General features: G+C 35.5%; 1 protein-coding gene and 1 pseudogene across 1 annotated transcript; both read right to left on the bottom strand.

Annotated features, from left to right (window-relative positions):
- Positions 1-525: 525 nt before the first annotated feature.
- Positions 526-3,801, bottom strand: LOC133867065 (triacylglycerol lipase OBL1-like). Its single transcript, XM_062303742.1, has 5 exons — positions 3,455-3,801; positions 3,044-3,237; positions 2,918-2,951; positions 993-1,609; positions 526-876 (listed from the first exon to the last, which is right to left on the bottom strand). The coding sequence occupies exons 1-5, from the start codon at positions 3,759-3,761 to the stop codon at positions 598-600; spliced, it is 1,431 nt and encodes a 476-aa protein (XP_062159726.1). The 5' UTR covers positions 3,762-3,801; the 3' UTR covers positions 526-597.
- A 3,430-nt stretch (positions 3,802-7,231) lies between these two features.
- On the bottom strand, positions 7,232-11,813 carry LOC133866107 (triacylglycerol lipase OBL1-like; annotated as a pseudogene).
- Positions 11,814-20,369: the final 8,556 nt, after the last annotated feature.

The raw sequence follows: 20,369 nt of genomic DNA on the forward strand, positions 1-20,369 counted from the left end.
AGGCCATAAAAACCTAGCATTGATAGCATGTTGAGATTTGTGTATACATCTTTCTATTATGGGCCTGATTGTTGATTGAGGTAATAATGTTGGAAATGAAATTAGTTTGGGTCAATCCATCTGCTCTCTCTAACTCACAGCTAGGAGATACAAATTCAAGATAGTTTCTGGATGGTTCATTAATCTGGAAATGCTGAATTAAATACAATAACTATTGACCCACTAAGATAATTACTGGACTCCATTGACCCACCACTAAGATAACTGACCCATACATAATAACTGCCCATAACTCCTTAACAAAAGCCCACTAACCACTACTACATTATCTAAAGCAGAGAGATACACGCACACCCCACTCAACAAGTGGGACACGTGGCTGACTCCAAACTACCCCCTCCTTATCACTTCAGCACCCACTTTCACTTCACACGTTCACCTTCACGAAACTTCCTCTTCAGACAAACCACACTTCACACACTCCCCTCAGACAGCCCTATACCCTTGCGCTTAACATGTACACTTTCTAAGAAGAAATTGTCAATTGCCACCAACAAAAACTTGAAAGATATGCCACCTTGATATCTAGTGCGCGTGTCAATCAACTTGAGAATCTCTTTGGTGAATTGGGTCTTTGAGGTCTAGAGCTATGGACCCCAATCTGGTAACATTAACATAATCTGGAGGACAATGTGCTGCTAATCCAGGAATTACCAATCCAACCACCCTAATAATTTTCATTAACCAACTTTCTTCGTAGTCCGGACCCTTTATATATGGGATAATGAAACTCCGGAGCAGCTCCCAAGCTGCATTTACACGCTTCGGAATAACCCATAATAATGCGAAGTAGTTCTTATTCGGCTCGTATCGAACCTGGAATCCAATCAGGAGGCATAGTGTTAACCTAAAATTCTACTGTTTTATAAGCTTGACGAGAGAGAGAGAGAGAGAGAGAGAGAGAGAGAGAGAGAGAGAGAGAGAGCACTGACCTTCCCTTTATAGAGGCTATTGTAGTAGAGGGATGGCGTCCAGTGCTCAAAAAAGAGATTTTCATCATCATAAGGGATCCGAGGCACCAAGTCATTGCAGTAAACATACCTCAAATATCTTACATCATACTTCTTCGACTTCTCCTTCATGTAATCCCCAAGTTGCTTGTTTCCCACCCTTGGTTGTCCAAATGCGTACACCCCCTCCAACTTATCTAACAACCATGCCTCTTCGTGTATTGTTAGAACAGTCACAAACAGAATCGCTAACGCTGAACCCAAGCTATGTCCCGTTAATATAAATTTCGCATTCTCATTCTTTTGCAATATTTCTCTCAGCCTTTTTCTGATTTCATAGTAAGCAAATTGTCGTTGGTTACTTCCTTGCTCTATTTCTTTGGGCCAACCTTTGTCCTTTTGCAAGCCGAGAGCTTTCATAAAGCCACTATGAATCTTACCTACGCCTTCAAGCTCAAACCACGAGAGATCAACGTCTGTCTGCCATGCTATTGGATTGAATGGGTAGGTGCCCCTAAATGCAACCACGATCAGGTTAGGTTGATCAGCTCTTGTATCTTGGAACATCATGGCTTGAGTTGAAGGTTGTCCTAGGTAATCTGTCAAGCATTAATGGATTACATGCAACTGTTTCTTTTCTATGTGGTCATAAAAGAAGAGAAAATATATTGTAAAATTGCAAGCAAATCATATACTAAAAGCAACAGCAGAGAAGAAGAATTCTCTGATGGTTTATTTTTGAACTTTTGCTAACGTTGAAGAAACAAATTATTGAGCACAAAGCTTGGTTAATTTATCAGACAATGAAAAAATAATTAAAGAATCAACCGCTAATTAGTTTATAGTAATGGATGGTAGAAACTGATCGATATTGAAATTTCAATTAATTATACATCCAGCGTAGATCAAATCAGAAAAGCTGAATATTTGCTTGGAGACATATATGGCGACAAGAAAAAAATCTTGATTTGCCGTAAGATTTGTCTTTATTAGCAGATGACATAGAAGCACCATATATGTCATATTGAAAATAGCCAAAACTAAACCAGATCGCTTCACTACCAAATAGAAAACAAAGAAAATCTTATCCTTTTCAACCAGATGGAAGAATGAAATAAACCCTGTGAGAATTAAGCTTGATGGACCTTTCGTACGTAAAAAGCAAAAATTCCACCAAGCTGGCAACAATAACACGAGCTACTTTAAATTTATTCAAAAGCAAAGCGGGTGAAATTTATTCATGAATGCTCAGCATGAAACTATGTACATGAGCCTGTAAACTAGCTAGGCGATCGAGGACAAGGTAACATGTAGACTAACCAAAAAAAGAAAATTAAAATAAAAAAGAAGTAAAATGTAGATTACAATTAAATTGATAATTAAGAACTGACTCTGCAGGTCCAACTCGTTAAAAAAAAAAATTATAGTCTTAAACGTGCAAGTGAAACGTGTTTTTAATTTGTTTAATTCCCTTCTTTGATTTACAACTGATATATTGAGCTTTCTTCTGAGTCATGGAAGCCATCATTACTGAAGTTTAGGATAGAAATTTCTTATGAAATTGGTTTGTATGAACCAACTTGTGATAGTGACATATAGGAAATTTATAATTAAAGAAAATGTTACACCAACCTAACAAATTGATTGGGCCTCTTGTTTACATCAGGGGACAAATATATATATATTATATTAATCCAGATGTATAAAAAAAATCCATAAATTAACTTCAAATAGCCATATTTTGATTATATATATATTGCTGACGGTAAATGTTCAAAGACGGAAAGTTTTAAGTACAAGCATTACAAAGATAGTTTCTTTCAGATTAAGGTTAAGTAAAAATACTGCATGTAGTAACCTAGGCCTGTGGCTGTCTATCCACAAACTTTTAAGGAATATTTTCTTACCATTCCAGAAGTTATAGAACCCCAAGAATTCCATCTGCGCAAAAAAATGAAAAAGAAAATAAATCATCATGATAAAATTAAACACGTGTATTATGTTTTGCCATGTAAATGATAGTTAATTATTACACTCCACTGATCTCTGACTGTGGTTTGTACAAACGCTTCATTTTCGTATGCCAATTTGGAGGCCATCACAGCGAGGGACGCGTTATATTTTGGGTCACCGGATTTAATGTTTTTGTCTAATTTCACTCTTTGATCAAGAATTCCCACCACAGATGTGAACGTCGCCGATAAACTATCCGGCCACACCGCGTTTCCTGCATAAATTAACCCAATCATGGTCTAATTCTGCATTAATTATCATTACCATTTCATTACAACACATACATACATAATACCATCATTACTGCATGCATGCAATTTTGGGCATACACATGGTTGCTGCAGATTCCTTTATATTTGGAACTAATTAACTATATATATATATTTATACACTAATTAATTAGCTGCATAGAAAAGAAAAATGAACCAAACCTTTTAAGAGATTTGACAACAGCATAAGAAATCCCCCATTTCGTAAAAGAAGATTCAACCACAGCTCCAGCATATACCCTACCTGAACCATGGGCTTTCCCCAGAAAAGGAGGAGTTTCTGTGCAAAGAGGGAGTTGCATATGTACCATCGGCGCCAAAAATCTCCCTTTTCCTCTTTCGTGCGCTGGATGAATCTACAAGTTTCTAATGTAGAAAAAAGCAGAAAGCGAACGAGATCACGTAAATTTGCATCTTCTGGGTTAAGCAGCATATAATGCTCGCAGAATTGTGTCTCATAAGGCGCCATGGCTTAGAAGCAATGAAGAAGATGAGTTGCTATATATTTCAACGTCTCAATATTTGAGAATACTTTGGAAACATAGGAATGTGATGTCATACTTATATATTTCAACTTCTTTAAGTGTCATAATTAGTTTTTTGAAAAAATGATAAGGCAAGAGATAATGCTTAAGTATGGCTTTTATTAATTTTTTTTTATTAATTAATCTTACTTGTTGGCTATTAATAATGGATGCCAAATTGGAGAGTGGGGTGTCACTCGCATGAACGAATAAAAAATAATTCTTGCCGTTAATTGTCGACGTACGTACACTTCAATTTGAGTTTTGAAGGTTGGTTAACCATCGTCTCTAAGCTCACCATATATGGCCCCTAATTTGGGGGATCGAATATATTAAAAAATGGGTCATCACATAAAAAACCTTGAAATTAAATCAGATCTTAATTTAAAATTCAACTCTCAATTTTATTTGCATCATCCAAACATTTACTTTATATATAAAATGAATAAGTTAATTGATCGAATAGCTATGAACAAACTCCAAATCATTCAAAAATTATTGAAGAGAAATTGAACAAATTATTTAACTCAGTAATAAGCTATACTCATGTTCGAAAAAAATTAAACGAGTTAAGATTGAGCATTCAATACTCAACTAGGCTCTATTCTAATTTTATAAGTGGGGTTTAACGTGTATGCGCATATGAAAAACTTAAATACATACCGTATATATGTGAAGTGATTTTTTTTTTTAAGAAAAATATATGTTAAGAAAATTGGGAGAGAGAGAGAGAGCGCTATAATGAAGCCAAGTCTCAATTCTAACCCAAAAAAAGTACAATGACTTTTGGGACAGCATTATCTATAAAAAATAATAATAATGAAGACTTTTAGGACAGCATATCCCAAGATTTCTTTTCCTGCTGAGTAATTATTTGAGAAATGACATTTTTTTTTTTTACTCTAACTTGGAGTTTGGTTAAAAAAATTTACTATTTTTTTTTTTCTTTTCAAACAACCAAACGTAAGGGTATACATGCGAACGGATATTAACCAACCATATCTACAACTATTTACACTATTTACTATTCACATATGCGGATGCTGATATGGGTTTTAGGGTATGCAAATACAATTAATAATAACTGCACCCGCATACCCTTTGTATATAGTATATATTTTATATATAATATAGTTAACATATTCACCAAAACGACGTTATTTGAGTGTCTAATACCATATATAATGATGCCGTTTTGAATTAGGTATAGTCGTTTTAGTTATGTTTACATTGATTTGCTTAGTTATATTGCTTTTTAGTGTAACACTTGGGCAAAATGGTAAAAGTAATATTGTTAAATCAATATATTTTGAAAATATTAAGGCTTAAAAAAAAAAAATAAAATTAAAACAAGCTCAAAATACTAAAAAACAGCATAAATTATTTTCAAAATAGTTTAAAATAGTTCTTAATTAGAGACCCAAAAGTCTAAAATATGTTCATCATCTAATATGCAAATAGCGGATAATAACTACAATAACCACACGGATGCGGTTAACAAAAATATGATGCGATTACAAATATTATAAATAATCACATCCACGTGTACACTCCTATATCTTCAAACGCGACAATAAAAGTTTGCCAACAATATTTTATGCATCAGGGTAATATAGTATTGGCTTCATGTTTTTATGACATTAATAACCCCCATTGCTTGTTATAGTATAATTATTAAAGATAGTTTATTAATTTAAATAGAGAATTGATAGAGACGGGACGTTCAGCCGTCTCCTCTCTCCCTTTTAATATTAAAAAAATTAATTTTAATTAAAAAAAATAAAAATAAAAGAAAAATGTACTTTTACTTTTGAAATTGATTTTTTTAATATTAAAAAAAGGAAAGTGAACGTTATCAATTCTCATTTAAATAAACAAGATTCTTTTCCCCTTCTCTCTCCCCTGAGTACAAAGATAAATTAAATTTGGGTGTCCGTGGAAATATAAACATCTGCATGGTGGAATCGGGGATTGTAATTAATAATGTCTACATCATGCTTAATAAATTTCCACAAGGTTGTCTATATGATCATCATGACTTCTGAATGGTGACGGAACTAGATAGGCCCCCACCAGTAACTCTATTAAAAAAAAAAAAAAAAAAAAGGGTAAAAAGTGCTTCTTCTTCTTCTTCTTCTTCTTCTTCTTCTTCTTCTTCTTCTTCTTCTTCTTCTTCTTCTTCTTCTTCTTCTTCTTCTTCTTCTTCTTCTTATTTTTATTATTATTTTTTTTTTTTCAAACATTCTTTGACAAGGTCGCTAGACTCACTACGTCAATAATTTAGACGTGTTAGCAACTACTAAATTAAATGTGATGGTATTTTCCTTTTGTGTTTTTATTTTTCTTAGTCAAATCTTTTATCCAACAAGGCATGCAATTAGCTTTATTTTCTAAGCGTAACTTCTACAAGTTTATGGAGTCATTCAAAATTGTTTACATTTTATTTTATTTTATTTTTTTTTTTTTTTACGACCAAGAAACTTTACAAGAAAATTAGCTTTTATTTTCGTCAGACTACTATTAATATGCATGAAGAGTTATTTTATTTTGTTACATCTAACGGTATATATGATGTCAACATATTTATCAATATCATGAATGAAACCTTCAACGGATTCTCCATAACCGTAAGGAAAGCATTCGCAAAGTTTCTAATACTCTTTACAATTAAACTCCTCTACAGTAGCCAGGAAGCTTTGCAGACCCAACCATAATTGTTTGTGCTGGCTTGGAGTTCCTTGAAGCTTTTTTTCCGTTGTGTCCAATATGGCTTGGATTGATTTGTGCATGTATTGCAGAATGAATTTTAGGCTCAGTTCAATATGTTTGTCTCTAAGGCCTAACGAAAAGCCTTCAACCCACATGGCTTCTTTCCTGGCTTGAGCAGAAACTCATTCCAAGTAGCTAGGCCATGCAAGAACTCATCGGCCGAACAAATATAATGGAATTCATTGAATAAGATATCCCAACAACATAAAAACAAGCCTTTCAGGATACAAATTCTTCATTTGCTCCATGCATGTGTGAGCTACACTTGCCACACTCGTGAATATTATATATGGAAAAATTATATTTTAGCCTTTCAAATTATTAGCTGTTTTGGAAGTAGCTCCCCAAACTACTAACCCTTGGACTCTGGCTCCCTAAATTGCCAAAAAGTTTCAAAAAGACTCATTTTGTCGAAATATGCCTACAATACTCCTGACAAGTGTCATTTTTCAATTAAAAAATAATTAAATTTAATTTTTTTTAAAAAATAGACAAGCTGGTGGTTTAGCCACTCCCAAGATCAGTTAACAGAATGCTAGGGTCGACATGGCCAACGGAAGAGCACTATAGGCACGTGGATACATGCACGGTAGGATGGCAGCGCGTGGAATTGTGAAGCTGAGATCTAGAAACTTCGGGCAGCATGTCAGTGGTCTGATGGAGATGTTCTGGATGTCACTGGATAGCTCGGCGACGGATCTATGGAGTGGCGCTGCAATCGGGATGAACGGCCGTTAGGAGTGGCGCGAGGCATACGACAGGTTCTTCTGGCGGCAGAGTCTTCAGGCAGCGTGTGGAGGCGCGTGACGTCTCTGATGAAGGTGATCTTGATGGCTCTGGCATGGTCGTCTCCCAAGGTTTCGAGTGGTGTAGTCACCAACTCAAGACAATGACTAGAAGAAGAAGGACCAAAGACGACAGAGCGATGATATTTGACTGAAGCAAAGGTGGTGCCGGAATTTTTTTTGGGAAAATGCCAAAAAGAAAAGTAAAAGTGATTTAGAATTTGTGCTCTGATACCATATTGAGAATAATATTATATATTGAATTACACATAATACTGTACATGAAATGCCTATATATATATAGGTTAGTAATACATATATATATACACAACAATAAATAATATGAGACAAGATACATATGCACACACAATATAATGTAACGTTATCCTTACAAGTAACAAATTTGAAAGAAGAAATTGTCAGTTGCCACCAACAAAAACTTGAAAGATACACCGCATTGATATCTAGCACGTGTGTCAATCAACTTGAGAATCTCTTTGATGAATTGGGTCTTTGAGGTCTCGAGCTGACCCCAATCGGGTAACGTTAACATAATCTTGAGGACAATGTGCTGCTAATCTGGGAATTATGAATCCAACCACCCTAATCATTTTCATTTACCAACTTTCTTTGTAGTCCGGACCCTTTATATATGGGATTATGAAACTCCGGAGCAGCTCTCAAACTGCATTTAGACGCTTCGGTATGGCCCATAATAATGACAAGTAGTTTTTATTTGGCTCCTTGTATCGAACCTGGAATCCAATCAGGAGGCATAGTGCAACAATCACCCCCCCCCCCCCCCCCCCCCCCCCCTCTTTGCAATATGTTTATTAGCCTTTGTCTGATTACATAGTAAGCAAATTGTGGTTGGTTACTTCCTTTTTCTATTTCTTTTGGCCACCCTTTGTCGTCCTTTTGCAGGCCCAGACCCACTATGAACATTACCTACCCCCTTGAGCCTAAGCCACGAGAGATCAACGTCTGTCTGCCATGCTATTGGATCGAATGGGTGGGTGCCCCTAAATGCAACCACGATCAGGTTAGGTTGAGCTCTTGTATCTCGGAACATCATGGCTTGAGTTGAGCGCACCAAGCTAATTAATTTATCAAACAAGGCAAAAGAAATTAAAAAGAATCAACAACTAAGAAGTTTATAGTAATTAATGGATGGTAGAAACTCATATTGAAATTTCAATTAATTATACACCCAAGTGCAGATCAAATCAGAAAAGCTGAATATTTGCTTGACGCTAGATATGACGACAAGAAAAAAATCTTGTTTTGGGATACAATTTGTCTTTATTAGCAAATGACATAGCTAGAAGCACCGTGTCATATATATTAAAAAGATAGCCAAAATCAAGTCGCTTTCCCACCAATAGAAGACCAAGAAAATCTTAACCTTATCAACCAGATGGAATGATGAGATAAAACATGTGAGAAACTTGATGGACCTTTTATAAAAAGCAAAAATTCTGCCAAGCTGGCAACAATAACACATGTTACTTAAAATTTATTCAAAAGCAAAGCGGATGAAACTTTCTTTATAAAATGTAAAGATGCTTAGCTTTATCAATGTTTTAAGTTTTCTGTTTCTTTCCTCTATATATAAAAGAGCAACAACCTCATATATAGAGTAGAGGCATCAATTACAATATAGTGTGAGAATATCTAGTAAGATATATAGTAAGAGTTTTTTTTTTTTTTTGGTATCTTGTACAAAAAATGACACAACTAACACGGAATTTCAAAATTGAGTGCTGCAATTAGCATGGAGAGACAATATAAAGAGTGGTTATTTTCTCAAATGTTTTGACTGCAACCAGAGGGTACGTACGTAGTAGTAATATAAGAACAAAACAAGCAATATTTTACTCAAAACACTCTATGATCTTACCAAATGAATGCTCAGCATGCATGTAAACTAGGCGATCGAGGACAAGGTAACATGTAGACTAACCAAAAAGAGAAAAACAAAAAAGAAGTAAAATATAGATTACAATTAAATTGATAAGAACTGATTCTGCAGGGCCAACTTGATAAAAAATTATAGCCTTAAACGTGCAAGTGCAACGTGTTTTTAATTTGTTTCCCTTCTTTAATTTACAACTGATCGAGCTTTCTTCTTAGCAATGGAAGCCATCAATATTATTTAAATTTGGGATAGAAATTTCTTATAAATTGGTTAATTGGTATGAAATTTTCTATAAAATCAACTTCTAATAGTGACATGTGTTATTTGCACGTGAGAATCACATATTTTTTTTTGAATATTGCATGTGTTTCTTATATGATTTTTTAATATATAGCTTAAATGACACATGTCGCTTTTAGAGATTGGTTTGTATGAGTTTTTTATAAACTAGTTTGTAGGAAATTTATGATTAAAGAAAAGGTTACACAAACCTAACAAATTAATTGAGCTTCTTGTTTATTACGTCAGCAGACAAATATATATATTATAGTAATCCAGATGTATAAAAATCCTTAAATTAACTTAAAATTGCCATATTTTAATTAATCACAACCAACATGCAGTATTGTTTACCCAATCTGTATATATCTCTGACAGTAAATGTTCAAAGACGGAAAGTTTTAATTAAGTACAAGCATTAAAAAGATAGTTTCTTTCAGATTAAGGTTAATTAGGTAAAAATACTCCATGTAGTAACCTAGGCCTGTGGCTGTCTAACCATAAACTTTTAAGGGATATTTTCTTACCGTTCCAGAAGTTGTAGAACCCCAAGAATTTCATCTGCGCAAAAAATGAAAAAGAAAATGAATCATCATGACATAGACAATGGGCATCATAAAATTAAGGGTTAAAGACATTTTTAGTAGTTATAGTTTGGAAACTTTATTATTTGATATCTTAGTTTCAATTCATATTGTAGACGGCACCTGAGTATTGGAAAAATACTGTATTGATACCTCCGTTAGTTTTTCCATCTAAAAACTAACTGTTTGCCAGATGTTAACCCCTGAGGGTAAACACGTGCATGTCATAAAGTTAAAAAAAATAAAAAAAATAAAAGATAAAAAAATTTAAAATTTAATAAAAAAATTGAAAAATTAAAATAATAAAAGAAAAAGAAAAAATAAAAGCAAAAGAAAAAATTGAAAGAGAAAAAAAAAAGAAAAAAAAAAGAGGGGTGGCTCCCACCGCAATGGCCAGTCTTAGGGGTGGCCAAGGGCTAAAGAGTAAAAAAAAAAAAATGTATTAAGGGGTTTTGGCCCTTGTGAGTGGCCCAAGGGCCATGGGGGTGGTTCGACCACCCCCAAATAGGTAATGGGGATGGCTGAGCCACCCCTTTAGCCAAAATGGGGGTGGCCGAACCACCCCCAAATAGGTCATGGGGATGGCTGAGCCACCCCTCTTCTATCTTTTTTATTTTATTTTATTTTATTTTTTTTAAAAGTTTTTAATACTTTTATTTTTTAAAGTTTTAATATTTTTATTAATTTTAATGCTTTTTATTTTTTGTTTTTATTTTTTACATTAGGACATGTGTTTACTCTCAGGAGTTCACACGTGACATATCGTTAGTATTTTGACTGAAAAATCAACGGAGATACCAAGTTAATATTTTTCCAAAACTTAGGTATCATCTGCTATGCTAATTAAAACTGAGGTACTAAAAAATAAAATTTCCAAACTCTATGTACCAAAAAGGTCTTTCACCCTAAAATTAAATAGACGCATGCATTTATTATGTTTTGGCTTGTAAGTCTCCACTGTTCTTTGATTGTGGTTTGAACAAATGCTTCATTTTCGTATGCCAATTTAGAGGCCATCATAGCAAGAGACGCGTTATATTTTTTGTCACCAGGTCTAATGCTTTTGTCTAATTTCACTCTTTGATCAAGATTTCCCAACACAGACCTAAACGTCGCCGATGACCTATCCGGCCACACCACATTTCCTGCATAAATTAACCCAATCATGGTTGATTAATTCTGCATTAGTTATCATTACAACACAAACATGATAGTATTATTATTGCATGCATGCAATTTTTGGGCATACACATGGTTGCAGCAGATTCCTTTATATTTGGAACTAACTATATATACATGAAGCTCAATATATCTACTAATTAATTCACTGCATGGTAAGAAAAATGATCCAAACCTTTTAAGAAATTTGAAAATAGCATGAGAAATCCTCCGTTTTGTGGAAGAAGATTTAACCACTGCTCCAGCATATTCCCCATGTGAGCCATGGGCTTTCCCCAGAAAATGAGGAGTTTATGCACAAAGAGAGAGTTGACTATATACCATCGGCGCTTCTTTTTCGTCTTCCGTGCACTGAATGAATCTGCTTGTGTCTGATGTAGAGGAAAGTAACAAGCGAACAAGATCACCTAAACTTGCATCTTTCGGTTTAAGCAACATATAATGGTCGCAGAATTTTGCCTCATGGCAAGGCCCCACCGCCATGGCTTAGAAGCAATGAATTGGATGATCGAGTTGCTATATATTTCAACGTCTCAATTGAGAATACTTTGGAAACATAGGAACGTGATTTCCTATTTAAATATCGCTGTAGTTGTTGATGCTATTTTTTGCTTGATAACATGGCAGCTTTTGGTTCGTCCCTCCGCCTGTGACCTGAAACAAAACAAAGGCCCGCCAGGAGTTGGCCGGCGGAATCTCCTCCGACGCCAAGTCAGTTGAAAGAGTGAGTGAGAGAGAGAGAGAGAGAGAGAGAGAGAGAGTGTTGCTCATATATCTTAGATATATTCATACCTCTTAGATGATAGACATATATATAGACTCTTTTTTACTGTTGATGCATAGCAAAAGTCTTGTTATTATACAGTGTGAACAGTGACCAGTAAAGTGTGAAGATATTAGGCATGGTGCTACATGCTGATTTCTGACCTGATTTGACAAGTACTAAGATCATAATAAATGCTAAGGATCCTGGTGACTCCCGACCAACCATATGTTCCCGAGACCTTGGTCACTCCCGACCAAACGTACCTTCTCGAGTGGTTTGATTCTCTAAAGGAAACTGTTGTGAGGTGTTTTTGTATAGAGAAAAAAAAGTGGTTTGATTCACTAAATTTTTCCTAAATTAGGAAAAATGGTTGAGTGTCTGCTGCTAGTGCTCTAATTTGGAGATCAAATATATTAAAAAAATGGGTCATCACATAATAAACCTTGAAATTAAATTGGATCTTAATTTTAAATTCAACTCTCTCAATTTTATTTGCATCATTGAGACATTTACTTTATATATAAAATGAATAAGTTAATTGAGTAGCTTATGAACAAATTCGAGGTCGTTCGAAAAGAATTGAATAGAGATTGAACATATTATTTAACTTAGTAATAAGCTAGAGCTCGGTTCATGTTCGAAAAAAAATTAAACGAGTTAAGATTGAACATTTAATACTTGACTAGGCTCGATTACAATTTTATAAGTGGGGTTTAACGTGTGTGTGCATATGAAAAACTAAAATACATACTGTATATATGTGAAGTGATTTTTTTAAAGAAAAATATATGTTAAGAAAATTGAGAGAGAGAGAGAGAGAGAGAGAGACAGCTATAATTTAAGTGAAGCAAAGTCTCAAACGTAACCCAAAGAAAGTACAATGACTCTTAGGACAACATTGTCTATAAATAATAATAATAATAATAATAAAGACTTTTAAGACAGCATATCCCAAGATTTATTTTCTTGCTGAGTAATTATTTGAGAAATAATATATATATATTTTTAACTTTAATTTGGAGTTTGATTAGAAAAATCTAACATTTTTTTTTTCCTTGACAACTAAACATAAGGGTGTACATGCGAGCGAATATTAACCGTTTACATCCGTAATTATCCACTACGTACACATGTAGATGTTGATATAGGTTTTAGGATATGCAAATACGATTAATAATAACCGCACTCACATTTTGTATATAATATATATTTTATATATAGTATATTTAATATATTCACCAAAACAACATTATTTGAGTGTTGATACCAAAATGATGCAATTTTAGATTAGGTATAGCCGTTTTAGTTATGTTTAAATTGATTTGGTTGGCTATGTTGCTTTTTAGTGTAACACTTGGGCAAAATGGTATAAGTAATATTGTTAAGTCAATATATTTTGAATAGATTAAGGTTTTTTAAAAAAAATAAAAAATTAAAACAAGCTCAAAATACTAAAAAATGCCAAAATTATTTTTAGAATCGTTTAAAATAAGTCATAATAGAGACTTGAAGAATGCTCAAAAGATTAAAATAGGCCTATTACATAATATGCAGATAAGGGATAAAAATTACAATAACTGCACGAATGAAATTAACTAATAAAAACATGACGCAGATGCAAATATTTAAAAATAATATCTATATTTTACGAATTTTGGTACAAATATTAGCAATGATCAGATTCGCACATACACTACTTCAAATCAAACGCCACAGAGCTTTCAGACCACGAAGAAACATAGGTAAATAGAGACCTTCCCTCTGAGTTCTCTCTTGCGAACAAGGAGGTGAAGCTGAAGACCCTCTCGTCCCTGGACGTAGAGCTTTGTTATTACAAGAGTGTGTTCTCCTCAGCGGCGGGGTGGTATGATGGAGGAGTTATCGTCCATGTGGGGAAAATTCTCCCTACGGGAGGAAGAAAATGTGGGAGTCTCTTTGGGAGCACCTGAGGTCGAGCCTTTGGTGAAACGGGGAAGGTCATGTATTGTGGGGAAACTGATTGCAGATCGGATAATACCGAAGGAATACTACAAGGACCCGTTGACCCGGATCTGGCGTCCGTTGGGAGAGTTAATGTTCAATGTTATTGGGGAGAACTTATTCGTTGTAGAATTCGAACATGGTGAGGACAAATCTCGGATTCTTGAGGGGAGACCATGGATCTTTGACGGATACTTGGTCTCTTTGGCCGACTTCGATGGGCTAACTCCACCGAAAGAGCTGAAGTTTGAACGTGGATCTTTTTGGATCCGGATGTACAACCTCCCATTGGCGTGTATGGGCAAATCAACGGGAGAAAAGATAGGGGCTTCAGTGGGGGTGGTGGAAGAAGTGGACGTGGGGGAAAAAGCGGCTGGGTGGGGTGTGATGTGTTTTAAAATAAGTACTCGCAAGTGCACGAATCGTTATGCAATATAGCGTATTGCAAGTGCGAGGTCGATCCCACAGGGAATTGTGTTGCGAAAATTAATCTCTATTCAAACTAATCCTATTTTAACCTAGTTCCAAATTTAGGGTTTTTGTTAAAAGATAATATAAACAAAAATAATGAAAATAAAGGGGTCTAGGGTTTTGGAATCCACACTCACCAAATCATATCAACCTAATCTCATGCTCATCACACTTATTCGAGGTTGTCACGTATAAATCTTAGGTATGCTCTACATTGCTTCAAAAATCATTTAGATCATTCAATGATTTCGTTCATAGCACAAATCACAAAGAGTACCAATTGAAATCCAAACATCCAATGTATCATTCAATCACAATGGATATCTTCATTCGAACCGATAAAACAATGTATTAGTCAAACGACGCACAAGGAATGTCCAATGTTTTGATAGATGAAAAACCAAGCAACCGATTTAATGAAACTTATTCCACATCATCACTTGTATCCGGAAACCACAAGAGATATCAAAACATCATTTCAAGAAAATCGAAGTAGAACAATGAGAAATCAAACTCATAAACTCAAATAGCATGAACAAGCAAGAAACTCGGTTTCTCTTCAATGGTGAGGTTTCATCCTCAACCCCAAACGAAAATATTAGCTACACATGATAAAATAACTACAACTTAAAACATTAAAAGCATAAAAATCAAAGAGTTGCAAAAGGAAAGAAATAAGCTACAAGAAGAAGAGAAGTAAGAAGTTATGTACAAAGAGGCTCATGCCTCCTCTCCCCCTCTTAATTTTCAGCCTTGGTCTCCTTTTATAGCCAAGTGGTTTGTGTGGAATGGGTGAGTGGGTGTATGAGTGGAGAGATGAGTGGTGAGTGTTTTATGGAATGAGTGGTGAGTGTTTTATGGAATGATGTTGAGTGGAAAAAAAAGTGATTAAGTGGCTGAGAATGTGGAGAAAAACGTGTATTGGCTCTAGCTTTGGGGAGACAAGGGATGAGGCAAAAGAAAAATAATAAGAGAGATGGTTCCGGATTTTCGGGATGATCCGACGACTGAAATTCAAACAGCCATATCTTTTTCCACGCATCTCCAAATTGGCTGAAACTTGTTGCGTTGGAAAGCTGACATCTTGAACTTCAATTTAGATCTAAGAAACTCCCAAAACGGATATCTTTTGGTCCTGTTATGATCAGTCTAAATGTACTGGTCTGCTGCATCCGAATTTCCTTGTATTTTGCTTGAATTGTATCATTTCTCTCTTATTGTCCTACAAAATATAAAAACACTAAAACTAACCAAAGCATTAGAAAATAACAAAGCTAAAGGTTTAACTAATATAAATTAAGGGGTCCAAATACACAATATTTGGTACTCATCAAATACCCCCAAACTTACATTTTGCTAGTCCCTTAGCAAAACAAAATGAAAAACAAAATCAAAGCATGAAACATAAATCCTCTTTCGTGGGAGACACGATTGCATTTAGCATATGCAATAAGCCTTTTAAACCCCTAGGACTCCCTAGTGGACGAGTGAAGTCTCGTGAGGGTTTGCCAGAAATGATACCCACAAACATTCAAACATTATGCTGTCAACGAGAAAAAGTTTTACCCAGACCATGGTTCATACGTCATTGGCATGCTTAAAAAGACAAACCCCATCATAAACATCAACAGGGGATCCAATCATCAAATCACTCATAAATGGACAGTTAAGACATCACATTTCCTCAAAAGTGTAGAGTGAAATCAACATGCAATTATGAGGTTTCATTTTAATCTCAAGATAAGTACTTCAAAAATCATTGGAATCCCTATCAAATGAAACAACCAAGGCAAGATATACAAATTATTTTATTTTATTTATATATATATATATATATATATATATATATATATTTTTTTTTTTTGTTTTTTTTGTTTTTTTTTGTTTTGTTTTGTTTTTTTTGTTTTTTTTTTTAATATGTTGGCTGTGCAATGCTCGGCTCCCTTAAGCTTTCTAATTGACCCATGTAACGAGTGTTGGGCCAGTGGCTCCCAAACCAAATGGTCTTAGGGCACTAGATGTAGAAACATCCCTAAGGGCTTAATTACTCAAGTCAAAAAGGCTACGAAGCCAAACTAGCCATACAATTAACCAAATTGAAATTCTCACCTTTTGACGCGAACACTCAATGCTTAGTGAGGCAAGATGCCCGGTTACTCAGTGAAAAACTCAAAATGATCTTCTTTTTTTTTTTTTTTTTTTTTTTTTTTTTTTTAATATATATATATATCTTGCAAGCCAAGGTTATTTATCAATAAGTCATCCAACAACTCTCAAAATACACAATTAAGCACAAATTCATACCCCACAAATTACATGCTAACGTGCTCGTGATAGTTCAACTCAAGTGAAATCTTACTAGCCCAAAAATAAGTCAAAAGACTCAGATTCCTAAAGACATGATGTGTTCAAAAACTTAAGCAAGCCGATGAAATGCAAACCACAGCTATGGCTTAACTCAAACTTGACAACATAATTTTTTTTTTTTTTTTTAATTAAAACATTTTAAGAACAAAAAGACAACTAAAAATAACTAAAAACAATTAGAAAAATTAAATAAACACACAAATGGAAACTTAAACAAACAGAAAATTTAAACAAACAAACAAATGAAATAAACAAACAAACAAATGGACAGAGTGCTTTTCCATACCCCCAAACTTGAATTACACATTGTCCGCAATGTGTAGTGTAGAAATACATTACCAGAAATACGGAAACATCGAGGTGTGAAAGGTCAAGGCGTCCCCCAAACTTAAACACCAAAACACCTGTCAACAAAAACTTAACAGCAACATTTCTCATAGACACAAACATCAAAATGTTAGTTGCTGTCAGAAACGAAAATAAAATGAAAAGAAATAAAAATGAAAGAAATCAACTGTACAAAAAAGTAAGAGAAAATTTACAGCGCCTTCCCCGATCATGTGGATGTCCAACCAATCCCTTCCACCCTTTCTTCTTTAGAATCTGATATCCCTCTGGAAGAATGTGTCGCCTTCTCAGGTGGCCAACTTGCTTGCTTCGAAGGATCTTCGTAGCGCCATTTTTTTTTTTTTTTTTTTATTTTTATTACAGTCCATAAATAAATAAAAAATAAAAAAAATAAAAATAAAAATAAAAATAAAAATAAAAATAAAAATAAAAATAAAAATAAAAATAAAAATAAAAATAAAAAATATAATTATTGTCTTACAAAACGAAGTACTTCTAAGAAAACATAAACTTGCGAATCGGACCTTTCCTGCAACATCCCCAGAGTATTCGGTATGCTTATACCTGACTAAGTTTCTGGGCGGAAAACCCTGAGGTTTTGGACTACACGCAAGAGGTCCTGGTGTTGTTCTTGCAGACGATTGGTATTCTGCTCTAACTCAGCATACCTCTTTTCCAAGTCTTTCGCATACGAATCTACCACCTTCTTCAGCTTTTTATTTTCTTGCTGTAGGACCCGATTCCTACGCCTAAAGTTCATGTACATTCGCTGCAAAGCCAAAGTTTGAGCTTTTAGCGCTTGAACTTCATTCCCTCGAACTTGCAGACGTCGAGCTATGTTTGTAACTGAAGAAGCACTTTGAATACTGAAAGCCAAAGAGTCATTGATGGCTTGAGCATCAGTCCTATCCGCCAACAACTTATCATCTCGAGGAGTTATGATGCCTTGAGCCACGGCTGCAGCTGCTGCATCATTCAGCATCACAGAGTCATTGGTCATGAGAGGACCTTTTTGCGTTAAGAATAATGGACGCCAAATTTCGGGTTGTACTACTGGCGTAGCATTCAGATCAAGATTATTTTGGGAAGAGGAAGAAGCCATTTTTCTGGAAAACTTAGGAAACGATGATATCCCTCAAAGAATCTGAAGGAGAGAAAGATAGAAATGAAGCGGTGATTCGAAATATTTGAAGGGAAGGAAAGAGAACTTAATCAGTGGGCGAGACGAGGTTTAATCAACGTCATTCTGAGCGCAGCCTCCACTATCACTAGTAGACAGCCGCCCACGAATCACGAGTTCTCTTCTTTCTGAGCGCAGCCTCCACTATCACTAGTAGACAGCCGCCCTCGAATCACGAGTTCTCTTCTTTTTCAAGTTTTCACCCTTTTCACCTTCTCGAATTCCGAATTTACCCAATGACTTTTCCGGATTCATCGCCGCACTTTCCGCAACTAGCAGTCGTAGAGGGGCATCCCGAGAATGAGCTGGATGAGCGTTCCGAGAAAGGGATGGAGATATTACGATTCACTGTCGGCACCACTTGCACCGTCCCCTCTCAAATTTTCTCTATAAATTCACTCGTCTTCTCTCTTGCAAAGCACACCTATGAGCTCTCAACCCTTCACACTTCGAGAGCCAAATCTTTCTTCTAATCTGAACTCATCATCGCTTCCTGGAAGGGAAGATGTAGTTCATAACCAATTTCAAAGTTTAAAGTTGGGAAAAATGCAGCATCACAACCAGATTCACAAACAACGAAGCAAGACTATTCTTGATCATACTATCCAGAAGCAAGATTATTCTTGATCATGCAAGACCTTCTCTTCCGTCTTGTCAACCTGGACGCTCCTCACATCTATCCTCAATCCGGTGATGGCGATCTATGACAGAAGAGAGAGAGCACTACGATATGAGTACCGCACTCATATCCTTTCCGGATTGCTTGCCTCGCCTTCTTTGCTTTCTTCACATTCCCCACCTTCCTCTCCTTCGAGGCTTCCATGTTCTCATTTAGCAAGCTTTCCATGGTTCATGTGGGTTGAAACTGTAAGGGTAGTTGGTTGGAGCAAGTGTCCTACCACTAGGTGAAACATGTTGTACAAAAGAATCACAATAATTATCAAAATAAGAATCCATGCTTCACTTACACCCTATAGCAAGAAGTTATCCCACCATTGAAAAATTAAAAATAAACAAACAAACAAAAACAGACAACAAAATAAGGTAAAACAGAAACAAAATATTTAACAAAAATAATAAAAAAAACAACTGTGCAAAAAGGTAAAAGAAAATTTACAGCGCCTTCCCCGATCATGTGGATGTCCAACCAATCCCTTCCACCCTTTCTTCTTAAAGAATTGATGTCCCTCGAGAGAAATGTTTCGCCATCTTATGTAGCTAACTTGCTTGCTTCGAAGGATCTTTGTAGGACGATGGTTCCTAGATTTGCGCGGTTGTGTGCATAGATCCTTGACAGTTTTGGCATAAGATGGCTCTTTGAGACATGTAAGAATTAAAGCTTGGGGCTCATGAAATGTCTCAAGAGGGATGGTGATGAAGGAATGAGCTTCAGTACTCATTCCGTATTCGGATGTATTTGGATTGGGCGGGGGCGCTGCTTGCTCCGGGTGCTCCTCTTTTTCTTCCTCATTGCTATCCACAATTTCCTCAGTCTCAAACATGGTGATGGTAGGGACATGCTCATGACAAGAATGACTAGCATCATCCTCATCAATCATGTAGTGCCCTTGAGCCATCAGCTGAATTTGAAGCTCTTCTTCCTCTATTCTGGTGACTTCAGCAACCAGATATTCCATCTGTCCTTCTATCCTAGCAATCGCCTGAGTGTTTTCCATAGTGGCATTCTTCACGTCACTAATAGCCTGGCCTGTGAGCTCCATGAAGACCTTAAGAGTGTCTTCCAAAGTGGACTGTGAAGAAAAGGCTGGATAAACGTAGGATGAAGGATGGGAAGATTGGTTATCAAAATGTGGATAATCAGGATAGTGCATTTCCTGAAATTGGGGAGCACAATTTCCCATGGCTTGAGCTTGCCACGAGAAATCAGGATGGTCGCTCCAGTCCGGGTTGTAAAAATTGGAATTTG

This window comes from Alnus glutinosa, chromosome 4, assembly GCF_958979055.1.
Source record: "Alnus glutinosa chromosome 4, dhAlnGlut1.1, whole genome shotgun sequence".
NCBI lineage: Eukaryota > Viridiplantae > Streptophyta > Magnoliopsida > Fagales > Betulaceae > Alnus > Alnus glutinosa.